This window comes from Zalophus californianus, chromosome 17 (assembly GCF_009762305.2).
Source record: "Zalophus californianus isolate mZalCal1 chromosome 17, mZalCal1.pri.v2, whole genome shotgun sequence".
Taxonomy (NCBI): domain Eukaryota; kingdom Metazoa; phylum Chordata; class Mammalia; order Carnivora; family Otariidae; genus Zalophus; species Zalophus californianus.
The window spans coordinates 36,468,407-36,483,622 of NC_045611.1; the positions used below are offsets into that span (position 1 = coordinate 36,468,407).

Genomic DNA, 15,216 nt, shown 5'->3' on the forward strand with positions numbered 1-15,216 from the left:
CCTGATCCGTCTGTCACTCCCCCCACCTTCAAATCCTTCAGTGGACATTGTTCTTAGGACAATGACCTAAATCCTCAGCATGGCCACTAAGGCCCCGTAGGACTCAGGCCCCAGTTGCCTCCCTAGCCCACTGCTGGAAACTGGCCCTTGCTACATGTACTCATTCACTCTGACTCTCCTTCTGCAAACACACAGCCGCTTTCCGGCTCACAGCCTCTCACATGTTGACCTTCTGTTCAGAACACACTCTGTCCCCTAACTCCCCTGTTCATGCCTACATATCCTCCAGATCTCTGCTCAGCCATCCTTTGCGAGGAAACCTTTCTGCTCCCCACAACCACCCCCACCCCCACTGCTCCTCCCACGGCACTTTGTCCTCTTCACCCAGAAGAGAAACTGAGTGCTAGTGGTAGGACATTTATTTATGTGATATTAATGCTTGTCTGGTCCAGCACTAGGGTGTAAGCAGGGGCCAGGCTTGTTTGGTTCCCACAGTCTCCCCAGCACCTGGTACAGCACCTGGCAGAGGAGGAACACCAGTATGAACTAAGTGAGAGAAAGGCCAATGCCAGGAGAAAGACAGGCAGCCTCGAGTGCCCATGACTCCTCTCCAGCTGGACCCACAGGTGTGCACTCTGGGGGGAAACCAAGGCTGCGGGAGATAGCGGTGACCCGCAGAGAGCCAGCCCCTCCTAGCAGGCCTGTCTCCCTGCTGGCAGGCTCACATCCTTGGCCCTAATGTGCAAGGCTATTCTTCATGTGGGTAAGCACTGCCTAACGAGCCACCCTCCCACGTACAGAAATGCCGTCACTGGCTCCTGTGGTCAGATAAATGTTGTCGGGGTCTGCAGGCACGCCGCCGTCTCTCCTGGTGATGTAGGCAGCCACATCTTCACGGATGCAATTGACGCCCTGGCTAGCGCTGTAAGACCCTGTAAGACAGCAAGAAAGACAAGTGACTGGAGGCAGGATGACTGGCTCTATGGGGTTGGTGACAGCCACAGAATTACCTGGGGTGGGGGGGGGCGTGAGGGAGGTCTTAGACAGGACCCAACTCCCACTACTCTAGGCTGTGGAATCGTGGCAAGCTGCTTAACCACCTATCCGGGCTTCATCCACCCACCCGCTCATCCATCCGTCCACTCATCTGCTATCTCTCCATTCGTCCACCTGCCCATCCACCCACCGATCCATTCATGCTTTCAATATTCACAGAGAAGTTAGAAGTCAAGCATTATTCCAGGCCCTGGCTTCCAATCAGGCATATGTGCCCATACCTCTTTTATCCACCCTCCTGGGATTCGTACACATTCTACAACGTATAAATCACTACTGCTAGGCTTGCTATGTCTTTATCACCACTGCCTACACATGGTACCACAGAGGAATGGCAAGAGCCTTCTGCAGCCCTGGAAATGTTCCATGTCTTGATCCGGGTGAGGGTTACGCAGGTGTGTGCATGTGCAAAAACTATTCGAGCTGTACATTAATATTTGTTCATTTTATTATAGGTTTGTTAATGCCTCAATAAAGAACATAAGTTTTTTAACGTCAGGCCACTGTTTCTTATAAAGAATTTGAGAATAGGTACTTGGACATGCACAGAATCTGGTAGGAGTCCCAAACTGGTGAACTGAATTCCCTGGAGAAGTGAAGGGGAGGCTGGGGCTCAGAAGTGGGAGGCGGACTTTTCACTCTATGTCCTTTTACACCGTTTGAGTTTTAGAACACATTTAAAGAGAAACAGCCTATTCCTTCTAAGACTACTGCAAACCCACCACCAGGAGGCAGGATGGGGCTTCTCTGGGCGTCAGTGAGTATCAGTCAGTCCAGGTCCTGCACCCTGGAGGCACTTCACGTGAGGCTCTACTCAAGTGGCCAGCCAGGCTCTGCCTCAGTGTCTGTGCATCACTGGACTCACCTTTCCCCTCTGGCCAGCCATAGGATGGGGAGGGAAGCAAGGGGAGCCTAGGCCAGTTCTCTTAAGGTTCCAGTGGCAAACATGAACATGTATCAAATCCAGGTGGTGGGTTCCAGGTCTTTTGTTACATTACTTGGGGTATTCTAATGCATTTGAAATATTTTATAAATTGTAACAGTGGGGAGGTACAAATGCTGGTATTAGAGAATCCTTCCTCTATGGAGTGACTGACCTGATTATTTCTGAGCTCCCAATCTCAGAAACCTTTCCCTGTGCCTTCTCTCAATGCCTGCCCCTCCACTCCATGGGGCCTGTCCATTCCCACACCAGCCAAGCCTCCCCTTTCTCCTGCCTCTAGCTCATCCACTTCCTGAGTTCCCAGGTCTTCACCCCTTGGCAAGCTCCCCGCCCCTGCAGGCCACTGACTTTCCACCCTTTCCTTCAGCTTTTCTGTTATGCTCCAAACCACACTGGTCTTTCAAAGTTCAAATCGTCTCTTTCTAGGGGGGCTGTCATAAAGCTACTGCCCCACGCCCAGCCTCTCCCATGACATGCAATTTCTCCAGTTATTTATTGTATACACATGAAGCCTGCCTCATGTTTTTTTTTTAAGATTGTATTTATTTGAGAGGGAGAGAATGAGAGAGAGAGAGCACAAGAGGGAAGAGGGTCAGAGGGAGAAGCAGACCCCCTGCTGAGCAAGGAGCCCAATGTGGGACTCGATCCCGGGACTCCACGATCATGACCTGAGCCGAAGGCAGTCGCTTAACCAACTGAGCCACCCAGGTGCCCCTGCCTCCCCATGTTGACTGTAAGTTCCTTGAGAGCAGGGGCCATTACCTATTTCTTCTGTGCATCTCTGCTAGAGCAACCTATCCTCCTGCCTGGCCCCACCCCACTACAGCCCTGCTTAGGACCCACTGCCTTCAGACTGATGGCAACCTGCCTCCCATGGCCTACAAACCAGCATCATCACCACTGCCAAACTTCCCAGCCCCATCACATACCACCCCATCCAGACCTCTTCACTTGATCACACTCAGTTCTCAAACCTCAGGGCATTTGCACACACCATTTCTTCTGTTTGGCATGCATTTGTAGGTTCTCTATTACTCACCGTCCACTTGAATTTGAATCATATTTGCTCCTTAAACCCCTCCTCTACCTTAGAATTCCTGGTTACTTAAAGCCCCATAGCTCTCTGCTTTTTCTCCAAGAACTCATGAAAACTAGAGATTATTTTTTGTGTGAGTTCTTTTTAATGTTTGTTTCTCCCAAATCTGACCGTGAACTTTTTGAGCATGGAAATTCCATTGCCTGGTTCACCAGTGTCCCTCAGAGCCTGGAGCAGCGCTCCGGGAGGGCTACATAAGGACCTGCACCTCCCTGGATGTCCAGATTCCACCTTAATCTTATGTAAGATCCAAGATACAACCTGAGAACTGAATTACTCATCAAACAGAAAATAAGGAAACTCCAGTAAGAAATAATTTTAGGGGCACCTGGGTGGCTCAGTTGGTTGAGCATCCAACTCCTGATTTTGGCTCAGGTCATGATCTCAACTGAGGCCCAGGTCTGAAGGCTCTGCGCTCAGCAGGGAGTCTGCATGAGAGTCTCTCTCACCCTTCCCCCTCCCCCTACTTGTGCATGCTCTTTCTCATATAAATAAATAAATCTTTTTTAAAAAAAAGTAATTTTAAAGGGCGCGATAAAAAAAACACATCCAGATGAGCTCTAAGACCTTGTTTACATACTTAATAATCCCAACCTGGGTCGGGGTCGCCCTGAGCATACTGACATTTTCCATTCCCCTTACTTCTATGGGCTGGTAGGCTTAGTTAACAGAGCACCACCCCCAGGATGACACTGCCCTACCCCCTGCCATGGGCAGGGACTGGTGGTGATCCCCAGGGACAGCACTTCTCCACACCTGACAAGGGGCTTTAGCACATACGTCAACCTCCTTCAAAAGCCCAGGAGGTGAGTAGAGTACTTCCTAGTTCAAGGAGGAGAGAGGCTCAGGGAGTACCCACCTAATCTATCCTCATAGGGTCCTCAGACAGAACTCAGTGCAGGTCCCCAAAACCCCACAGGCCAACTTTCCTCTTGCTACAACACCGCAAGAGGGGACTCACATGAACGTGGCCTCCCAAACTCTTCCCCACAGCCCTGGCTGACAAGAGTTGCAAAAACTTGGTGAAAACTTCCTACGGGGAACAAAGAACCCCTCCCACTTCCCCAGACATTCACATCAGGTATGCAGAAGGCCAATACTCCCTCCCCCGCCTCTCCTTGCAGCTTCCAGGAATCTTAGGCCCATGGCCACGGGGTCTTTGAGAAGCGCGTTTGTCCTGTGAGCTGGGCAGAGGGCGCAGGAACAGAGGAGCCTGCAGCCTGGGCATTTGGGCTGTCAGGTTGTTCTCTGCCAGCTTGTGGTTTTGGCCTTGCCACACAAGGTGCTGGCCCACACCTTCCCCAGTCTGGCGGGCAGGAAAGCAAGGGGGAGCTGGCCCCTTCCTGAGAGGGACACCCTGAAGGACAGTGACCAGACTCGGACAGAGGGCTGGTGGAGCAACCACAGCAAGGAAGGTAGTAAGCACAGGGCTCTCATTAAAGGGAAAAAGCAGAAAAAGGAAGGGGAGGGGCTGGGGTATGGCAGAGAGGCCAAAGGTAGCTGATCCTCTGCTGAGAAGCCGCAAGAATCACTCTCCCACGTTCCAAAACATTCAGGCACGTGTCCTAAAAAACTCTAAGACAACTATTTTTCCTGGGGTGAGGAAAGCTGGATCCCCTGTGTAGGCGTGGGGCAAAGGAATGGGGCAAAAGTAAACAGAACAAAGAACAGGAGATGAGAAAAGAGCCAGAGGCCCAGAGACATCTCAGCAGCAAAGGGAGAGAGAATATCATTTTCACATCTACGGGGGCCAAATTCCAGGGCCTCCCTCCATGGAGTGCTCCCTCCATAAGGAGGCAGATGGCTGGGCGTGGGCTTCCAGCAAAGAGGCCAAAGGCCGGGGTGGTGGGAACACAAGGGATGAGGGCAGACAGCACGGTCAGAAGGAAGGAAGCCACCAACTGGGGTTCACAAGCATCTCACAGCACTCCCCTTCCCCAGGAACTGCCTGCCACTTCTTGCCGTGGGGGTGACAGACAGGCAAGAAGGCTGGACAAAGCCTCGCACCACACTTCACCTGGCCTGTCACTGAGGCCCATCCCTGGGTTAAACCCTCTGCTCTGAGGGGCGCCTGGGTGACTCAAGGTAAGCCTCTGATTCTTTTTTTTTTTTTAAGATTTTATTTATTTGACAGAGACACAGCGAGAGAAGGAACACAAGCAGGGGGAGTGGGAGAGGGAGAAGCAGGCTTCCCGCGGAGAAACGAGCCCGATGCGGGGCTTGATCGCAGGACCCCGGGATCATGACCTGAGCTGAAGGCAGACTCTTAACGACTGAGCCACCCAGGCGCCCCAGCATCTGACTCTTAATTTCAGCTCAGGTCATGATCTCGGGGTCCTGGGATCGAGCCCCTCATCAGGCTCTGCACTTAGCAGGGAGTTGGCTTGAGGATTCTCTCCCTCCTCCTGCTCTCTCTCTAAAATAAGTAAATCTTTAAAAAAAAAAAAAAAAAAAAAACCAACCCTCTGTTCTGACAGAGGGTCAGTTACTCAAGCTGGCTCCCAGGTGTAAAGTCAAACTCCAGGCCAATGTAGGCTCTCGCAACTGAAGTGCCCTGGTCCTCAAAAAGATGGCATTTACCTCACTGCCCAGCTAACAGCAGCTGAACAGGGCAGACAGGAAGAGGAAGACTACTTTTCATTACTCTGTGTGTCACCATGCCATACACATTCACACACTCACTCACATGAATAACTCTCCATTCGGGGCCAGGGCCCAGGCCCATGCTCAGAACACATGCCCTCGGAACCCACTTCATGCCCTCTGGGACCTGGCTAGTTGGGGGGCCTCACCCAGGCTGTTCCCGCCACAAGCCTGTAGGATCCGCCGGGCTCGTTTCTTCGCATCTTCTGGGAAGCTGGGGCTGTCCAACAGGTTTGGGTAGGTGCAGAGTGCCATCACCTGGGGGAACAGAGGCGCGAGCTGGGCTCCCAGCACCCCCCACCCCAGAGCGCCAGGAGGGGCGGGCACAAGGACCCTAAGCATTGACCCTGTGAAGATGACAACTTTGGGATGTGCATGCCTCTGTACAAGGGCTCCAGCCTGGGGGAGCTTGGAGGTGCATGGGGAGGAGCATGCTGGCCTCTTTGCAGCAGGAGAGATGCTGAAAGGTGGACTACATCATGACCTGGGCTTGGGACCCAAAGGGGGTCTGCCAGAAGAGGAGCAGGGAACAGAAGGAGCCTACCCCTCAGTCCTTGGCCCCAACTCTTCCAAAGAGGACAGCAGTTCACACACCCAAGGCCACAAGATCCAGGGGGCTCCTGAGCCGGGGCCAGGGCTGAGCAAGCAGGTGAACCCCAACTGAAAGCACAGACCCCTAACTCACAGACTGCGTGTCCTCCTGCATGCCCTCAACCCCCTGCCCCTTTTCTCACCATCATCTCCTTTCCTGGCCAGAACTGAAAGCCCGGTCAGCTTTCCCATCTCTGTAACAGAGAAAATCACCCTAACCTCACAAATTAAGAGGATTAAGCAAGGAAATGTTTGCAGAAGTGCCTGTAAACCCCAGCTCACAGGGCAAGTCTAAGCTGGTAGCTTAGGAACTGTGCCAAGAGCACGGAGGGGACATAAGGGCTCGTGGCTCTTGACACCGGCTGGGTGACTACAGGTGGGAGCTGGCTCTTGGAGCCTCGCTTTTCTTCACTGGTGCAATGGGTAGTGACCCAGCCTACCCTCTGCTCTCCTCCCACAGGCACTTGTGAAGATGCGACAAGCGTGAAGGCTGCAGGATGCCAGCACCAGGTAGAAGCTGGGTTTGCCACAGCCAGAGGCAGCATTGGATTTGGGAACATGTCAGCCAGCCAGGGAAGGCTGAGGCAACATTCCTGCCCAGAGCCCCAGGCAGGGGCTCTTTCCCCTGGCCTCTTTCCTCCAGAGCTGCGTGATTCTAGGATAGCCAGGGCCCTCCAGCCTCCTGCTGCCTCCGCCTCGCTGGCAAAGCTGCTCTGTTTGGTCCGATCCATTTCCCCATCCTGGGCCCAGGCAGCTGGTGAGCGCCTGAGGTCAGCAGCAGCGGCCATGGGAGGGGAGGCCCAATGGACGTTCCTCAGGTCAGTGCTAGCCTCGGTTCTTTCCCCCAGACCCCGTGTGAACTCCCTGAGCTAAGTAAGGTCCCCACACCCCCCCACCCAGAGAGTAGGGCAGGGTCCGGGGCCTTCGGTGCTCAGCTGCCCTGCTTGCCCAAGCCTGCGAACCTTAACCATGTAAGCGCCGTATTTTGCTCCAATTCTCTGCAAAACAGCTTTCGCCACAGCTGGTCCTAGCCTCTGTTCAGGCAGCCCTATGGCATTTTCCCACCCTGTTTTTTCTCCTCCAGCCCACCAATGCCCCAGTTTCAGCCCATGCAGCATCCTTGTGGCTGGTGCTCACGCTGGAGCATAAAACCCGCCTCCTGCAGACCCCCGGAGCAGGATGGGTCACAGCAGCGAGGCGGCCAGGAGAGGAGCAGCTGACAGTGGCCTCCAACCCCACACTCTCCTGCTGGGCCAGGGGTGGGCACTTCATGCTCAGCGTTGCTCTGGGGCCCCCAGCTGTCCTCCAAGGCAGGCTCTGGTGATCTGTACTTGCTCAAAGCCACCCAGATGGTAAGTGGCAGTCAACACTCAAACTCGGGGTGTCTCACCTGGGATCAAAGTACCCGCACCCCCACACACCACCTCCCAGCCCACTGGGCCTCTACCTCTTCAGGCTGCCTCTGATGTGCTTATTGACCCAAGCTCCAAACTCGGTATCAGAGACCATGACTAGGGAAGGGCATCCCTGGGAGCCTCGGACACGAGAGTAACCCCACAATGAATCTAGGCATTCTAGACAGCTTTGGAAGGGCAGGAGGCTGAGGGAGAGACCCGGGCGACGTCAGGCACTGGAGGGGGCTGCTACTTTAATGGCACCTCCCTGTGAGGTTCTGGTGCCTGCTGTGTCCCGAGGGCGCTGGACAGGGGAGGAAGCAGGGATGAGAGGAGCTGGCTGGCCCTAGCAGCCTCCAGTTCCTGCTCTCCCGGCAGGCTCTGCTCCTGAGGGCCAGCTTACCTGTCGGAGGAAGGTTATTGGCTGCTGTCCCATGGCCTGGGCGTCCCCGATGTTGGCACGGATGACCTCAGTGAATGGTTTTTTGATACCCTGGGCAGAGAGAAGGCAACAGGTGGTTAGTTACTTGGAGACTCTCAGATCCTGGATTCCAGAGGCCAAGCAATGCCCCCACAGGATATTAATAAACACTCCTATTTTGAGCCTTACCAGGTGTCAGGCATAGTGTCAAGCCCTTGACATGGCTTGCCCCATTTAACCTTAACCACTACCCCATGAAGAACTAGTATTAATTTCATTTTACAAATGAGGAAAATGAGGTTTCAAAAGGCTAAGAGAGATCACATAATTGATAAATACAAGTACGGGGATTTGAAGCCAGACTCCAAGATGACTTCTCAGCCACTATGCTCAGCGTCCCCCACTTTCTGAGAAGGCTAAAGAGCTCTCCTGGGCTACCACAGCACCCTGAAGCAGCTGCAGGTCCATGGTCACCAGTCAACCGGGGCGTGGGGGGGATGCCTAAAAAGAGGACCTTGGGGCAAAAGTGGTGGGAGGCAGGGGTCAGTAGCAGAGGCCCCCAAACGTCAAGGAGAGGCTCCCACAACTCACCCCCAAGCACGGTTACGCCTCAACAGCCTAAATAAACGGCAGGGGCACCACGGCCCCCTGCCCCTCCAGAAGACCCCCATCAGTGGGGACCTCTAGGCTTGTTCCCTTGCAACCTGGCTTTGCAGAATAAAGAATGTGGGCTGATTTTCACTTAAAAAAAAAAAAAAAATTCACCGGAGGTGGAAAAAGAGTGGCTGCAGAACAAATTCGTGGCCACTGCCTGTGCAATGTGTTCAGCACCGGAAGGAGGTCCCAGAGGGACTCAGACACCTGCCAACCTCAACGCTGGGGAGTGGGGGTGTTGGGGGGTGGGGGAGTGACTAAGGGACTCCCTGCTGCCGCGGAGAAAATGCACTTTGGATGGAGGTTTGTGGGGATCTGGAAATGTGGGGATTCCACAGAGCTCCCTGATAAGTCCATAATTTGCCACCAGGAAGAGTAACAATCAGCAGCAGGTTCAAGGACCTCCCAGGGTGGCTGGAGGATTCCCTGAGACAAACACTAGGAACGCACATCATCATCTTACAAAGCCCGACCAAGGACAAGGTCAAGAGGGTCATGGGTAGAGTTAAGAAGGCTGTGGGGCAAGGAGGTGGTGGGACCGAGGGGTGGCCTGGGTACAAGGCCTGGCCAGCTTCCCATCTCCAGCTGCCCTTTCCTCAAGGGCATGCTAAATTCAAGTTTTAAAAATACTATTCTATGTTTTTTTTTAATTTTTTATTTAAATTCAATTTAGTTAACATATAGTGTACTATTAGTTTCAAGGGTAGAATTTAGTGATTCATCAGTTGCATATAACACCCAGTGCACATTCCATCAAGTGCCCTCCTTCATGCCCATCCCCCAGTTACCTCATTCCCCTCCAGCAACCCTCAGTTTGTTTCCTAGAGTTAAGTGTCTCTTAGGGCTTGCCTCCCTGTTTTCTATGGTTTTGACCCTTGTCTTTTCTCCATTTCCCACAATGTGGGAATAAAAGCACCTTTAGAAAACTTTCCCTTTTCAAAATCAGTAATATACACCTTAAGTAAAACACAGTGACCTTAAGGGCCGAAAGTAGCCGGCAAACCAGTTTTCCTGACCCTTCCCTGCCACCCGTAAGACCCTCCCATATATCTGGCTGCTCTGGAGCAAGAAGGCATGGAGTTGGGGACAGAGCGGGCTGAGGGTGTCTCAGAAATGGCCCTGGACCTTCATAAACAGGGCTTGATAAGTCTCCAAAAGCTTATGGGGGGAAGAGGCCTTTTAATTCCCTGTGTCCCTTCTGCAGAGCTCTTCAGGGCTGGTCAGTATGAAAAGAGGTCCCAGGGTGCATGGGAAAAGCAGCTTAAGTGTCCTGAGGGCCAAGGCATATGGGTGGCACCACCCTCTGCTCCAGGGCTAGGACAAGGGTGAGAGCAGGGCCCTGGAGACAGACTGTGAGGCATGTGGCCCCAGGGCTCACCCCAGGGGCAGGAGGCAGGAGGGGGGTTGTGGAGGAGGGGCCAGGCCACAGTGTGCAAAGGGGCAGGACCCACCCACCCCTTGGCCCCGGACTGGGCTCCGTGCACAGGTCCCTCTGTCAGCCTGTGAACTGCCACAGCCCCCTAGGCCTGGCCAGCGGAATACAGGTAATTTCTATGGTATGGGCACAGTCCATTCTTTGGGATGGATAAAATCTGTCACAGTCGAGGGCCAGGAACCAACACACAGCTGCGGGCCCTCAGCCAGCCCAATGCAGGGAGAGAAAATGCCTGGAACAGAGCCCTGGATGTTCCTTTCCCATGCCCGCCCCCTGCACTGCTCAACCAAATTCAAGGCCTGCTGACAAGAAGCCTGGGAACACTGAGCATCTCCTTTCTTGAGTCTGGGTGCCCACAGACTCCTGACATTTTGCTGTGATGGATGAGCTTGGGGGGGCGGGGAGGACTTGCTCCCTTGTGGGCAGCAGACCAGCCTGCCCAGCCACAGGCCCCCATATAGAGGAGACTGTTCTGGGCAGATTCCTATCTCTAGGTACTCAAGGTCCACACGAGATGGGAAATACCAAGGAGCCAGGGACAGACTCCTGCCCAGAGTGACTCATCCAGGCCTGGTAGGCACACCCAATGGTGACCTTGCCTCAGCCCAGCCCCCAGGAACCTGTCAGGTCAGCAGGTAGCATCCCAGTTTCCTCCCACAGTATCCTAGAGCACATCTAGATAATCCACTTGCATACATTCCACCCAGAGCTACTTCCCTCTGGGGCAGTGAGATAAGATCCTACCCAGAGGAACTCCTTCCACACCATTCAGCTTAAGTAGGGATCAGGGAATAGGCCCTCAGGTTCAAGGATGGCATATTTCTGAGGGTGTTACCAAGGAGAAGGAAAAAGACTATCATTGTCCTTCCCAGTTCACAGGTCCAACATCACTAGGAGGGTTGAGGGCCCAAGGATGATTCTAACAGGCTCAAGGCTTTCTTGAGCAAGGGATGGCTCCTGTCATTTCATGTGACGTGGTGGTGGCGGGGGGGTTGGTAGGGCAGTTATATCCTGGAACAGAGCTCTGGATGTTCCTTTCCCATGCCCGCTCACTGCACTGCTCAACCAATTCAGGGCCTGCTGACAAGAAGTCTGGTAACACTGTGCATCTCTTTTCTTGGGTCTGGGTACCCAAGGTCCCACCAAGGTCCACATGGGATGGGAAATACCCTGAACTCCGAGGGTCTGTGGGAGGGTCACCCGTAGAAACTGAGACTCACAGGGCAGAAGCAGGAAGTAAAGCTGATGAGCTCCAAATAGGATAATTCATGACGGCAAGGCTAAGGCCCAGGCAAGACAGAGCCAACCCTGCAGAATGCATTCCCAGACCCAGAGAGGCTCAGCATGAAGGCAAGGAAAGGGCATCCCGTGGCGCTTCTCCTCAAGCAACTCTCATTAGTTTTAGAAAAGGACTCTTTAAGAGTTCTAACTGGTTTCTAGCTGTTTTCAAAGCATCATAACTAACATCTCAAACTAGTCTTTAGAAGAAATAAGTTGGCCCCATTTTGCAGAGGCATAAACTGAGGCCAAGGTGCTCTGAGAGACTTCTCTGAGGCCCACAGCACGTAAAGCAAAGCCCAGGATGCAGGTCCATGGTGACCTGGGCAGGGGTGGGTGGTGGAGGGTTTCTTCTATTAGAAGCCCACACTACAAATTCATTTTAAAGTAGCATCTAAACTCTATAAAGAAAATGACCAGGGGCGCCTGGGTGGCTCAGTTGGTTAAGCGACTGCCTTCGGCTCAGGTCATGACCCTGGAGTCCCAGGATCGAGTCCCGCATCGGGATTCCTGCTCAGCAGGGAGTCTGCTTCTCCCTCTGACCCTCTTCCCTCTAGTGCTTTCTATCTCTCATTCTCTCTCTCTCTCTCAAATAAATAAATAAAATCTTTAAAAAATAAAGAAAATGACCAGTGAGATTTCACCACCTGTGCTTGGAACAGCCAGGGTTGCCGATCTTAGTTCTCAGCTAACTATAACCAGGTTCTATCTAGCACCTTCCATTTTTACCGGTGTAGATGCAGTACAAACTGATGTTAACAGTCATCATCAGTTTTTCCCTCTATTTATGAATGTTTTGCCCCAACTGTGTGTACTTTACAAATAGAAGTAAAGCCACTCCTGTGTCTCTACTTGTGTCAACTTCCTCCCCTCCTGCAATAAAGAAAAAAAGAAGTAGGTTGAGGAAGAACTGACAGATCTTTTCAAAACTCCTAATTTCAGCTTATTTTTAAGTGCTGCTCCCAGTGAACACCAGGATCTGAAAAGCTAATCATTTCTCCCCCTTGGAGCTTGGAGCTGCTGTCAGCGAGAAATAGGGCCTCCCTGAGAGCACACAGACTGCACGGGAGGAGAATGAACCCGTTCACACCCACTTAGCCAACTACTCCTCCCTCCTTCAGGCTTTCCTGAGCATTTTCCACTCCTATCACAGAAGGACGGGGCTCACCCGGCAAGCCACCTCAAAGTCAAACACCAGAACCAAAAGGCAACACAAAGGCCAGGACACCTTCAGATGGACAAGACAGTACAAAAGTCAGGGCAGGGGTTGTGGGGGGTGGGGAATCTCTGGGCCCACCAAGCCACCTCTCTCCTTTTATAGACTAGGGAAACCCAAGTCCAGAGAGGATGAGATTCACCCCAAGTCACCCTACAAATCCTTACCCATCCCATCTCTACCCAATCAAACCCTTTATAACATCAGTCCAGTTTTGATCATTGCATTTCAAAACAGAGGTAGAAAAAAAATGACGCTGTGCACAGCCAAGCCAAAAAAAGAAAAAAAAATGACTGGGAAAATATGGCTCTCTCAGAAGGGGCACTGTGTAAGCTAGCAAAGTAGAGAGAGGCTGTCTCCCAAAATGAAAGGTTTAAGTGAGGCTATGCTGGCTTGGCTGAGCTATGTCTCCAGCACCTAGACGGGGACAAAGTGAGAATAAAACGAGAAGGGAGGAGCTTGAATGAAAGCACCAGAAAGCAGGTGCACAGAAAACTCAACTTACTCCAGAGTAAGCCACGGGAATGTGGGGTGTCTGTCCCAGAAATCACAGGGTGTTTCCAGCTTAAATGACCAAGAAATTTGTCCACCTCAATCATGGAACCATACCCTGGGCTGGAAAACCTTCATGGTTCCCCACTTCACACCAAAACCCCCACCCTCCACCAGAAAAGTCCTGAGCCCGGCACCCAAGACTCCAGCCCACCTTTTCTGTCTCATTTATCACCCCTATTCCCCTGCCATGGTGCTCTTCAAATAGCACCAATCCATGCCCCAAATGCCCAGAACTTCCCAACCTTCCATCTTTGCTCACAGCTCCCACGTGGAATTCTCTCACATTTTTCTCTGCCTGCTAAAATATCCCACCAGTCCTTGAAGAACTGGTGGGGGAGAGGCTCAGATCCAGAGAACAGGAGGGCAGTCAGCCTCCTGAAGACAAAGACGGACACCTTTCTGTCCTAATCATCCTCATACTTCATGGAGCCCACACCCAAGCCGCTATTTAGCAAAAGGTAGATAGAGACAATTCCTGGAGCCCTTACCAGCTCTGAAACCAGAGGAATTAGCTGTAAAGTGATAAGCCGAGAACAATTTAATCTCAGCTTTGTTTTAACAGGGAGACTATTGTCTCAAGGACAGGCAACTCCAGTCGGCCAGAGAGCCACAAGGAGCAGAGTGGCAAAACTCATGTTTTCGGTGCCTGGCCCACCTCAGGCCAGCGAAGCACAGAAACCAAGCCAGACTTCTGTGGGCCAAACCTTAAACTTAGCCCTGCAAGGAGTCAGAGGGAGACCCTGGACTCTGACTTGTTCAGCTCACTATTTTCAGCCTGGAGAACTGGGCATCCCACCACTGCTTCCTCCCACGCGTTCAAGGGACACTAAGTGATCAACTTGCCCCAGAGTCACCCAGTCTAGAGCCTCTGAGAACAAGATCAAGGAACCCTCCCCCACCCGCATTCTGGGCTAGAACTATCTTAAGCAAGCAGTTGTTTCATCAGATATTACAAATCTGGGCGCCTGGGTGGCTCAGTCGGTTAAGCAACTGTCTTCAGCTCAGGTCATGGTCCTGGAGTCCTGGGATCGAGTCCCACATTGGGCTCCCGGCTCAGCTGGGAGCCTGCTTCTCCCTCTGACCCTCTCCCCTCTCATGCTGCTTCTCTCGCTCACTCTCTAATAAACAAATAAAATCTTTAAAAAAAAAAGATATTACAAATCTTAGGAGTATTTGCCTTTTTTTTTTTTTTTTTTTTTTTACATTGCCACTCTTGACTCGGCCTCCTCAATTCCACTCAGGTTAGAACTGGTGTCTTACAGAGGTAGCTCTTACACACACCCAGTCACCCTGGTTGTAGGAAGAGAGAAATCACTCCTGGGGATGCAGGCACTTTTACATACAACTACAAACTAAAGCCAAGATCCCAGCCAGCCAGAAAGAAAGCACCACAGTTTTCCTACCAAGGCCCCAAAGGCTCAAGATTTTGACTACGCACTGGGGATGAGTGCATCCCCAGAGAACAAACTGTGGTGGCCAATCAAGGTTTCAGTGAGGGGCCTAAAGGCAGGAATTGTCAGGACCCTCCTCCACACCTCCACTCTTGTCATGGAACCACTACTGGCAGAATGACCCAAAAGGCCTCAGAAAGAAAAAAGCTTTGGGAACAAACCCAAGTCTTAGAGCCTTCCTCCATCTCCTACCTAACATGGTATCCTTCCCAACACTCCCATCCAGCACCCCCTTACACCATTCCTCCATTTTACTTTCTTCAAAGCACTTATTCACTATCTGAAATTCTCTGATTTATTTCCTGCTGGTTGTAGTCCTCCCCCCATGGATCTTGGTTCCACCGCGGGTAGGACAGCCACATAACGTGCAGTGCCTGGCACTACCGGTCGCTCAATTATAATTGATGAATTCAGTTCAACAAGTGAACCGTATCTGAGGGCCTTACTTTGTGCCAGGTGCCGGGAACCAGTGGGTGAAGGGAT

At 52.2% G+C, this 15,216-nt stretch overlaps 1 protein-coding gene across 3 annotated transcripts in view; it reads right to left on the minus strand.

Annotated features, from left to right (window-relative positions):
- GPT2 (glutamic--pyruvic transaminase 2) overlaps positions 1 to 15,216 on the minus strand; it is a 34,796-nt gene that overhangs the window by 18,772 nt on the left and 808 nt on the right. For all 3 annotated transcript variants that reach the window (XM_027619359.2, XM_027619358.2, XM_027619357.2), the window contains exons 3-5: positions 8,127 to 8,216; positions 5,888 to 5,996; positions 799 to 932 (exon numbers count right to left, since the gene is read on the minus strand). In XM_027619359.2, the coding sequence (XP_027475160.1) occupies positions 799 to 932; positions 5,888 to 5,996; positions 8,127 to 8,216 (333 nt within the window). The remainder of the gene's footprint in view (positions 1 to 798; positions 933 to 5,887; positions 5,997 to 8,126; positions 8,217 to 15,216) is intronic.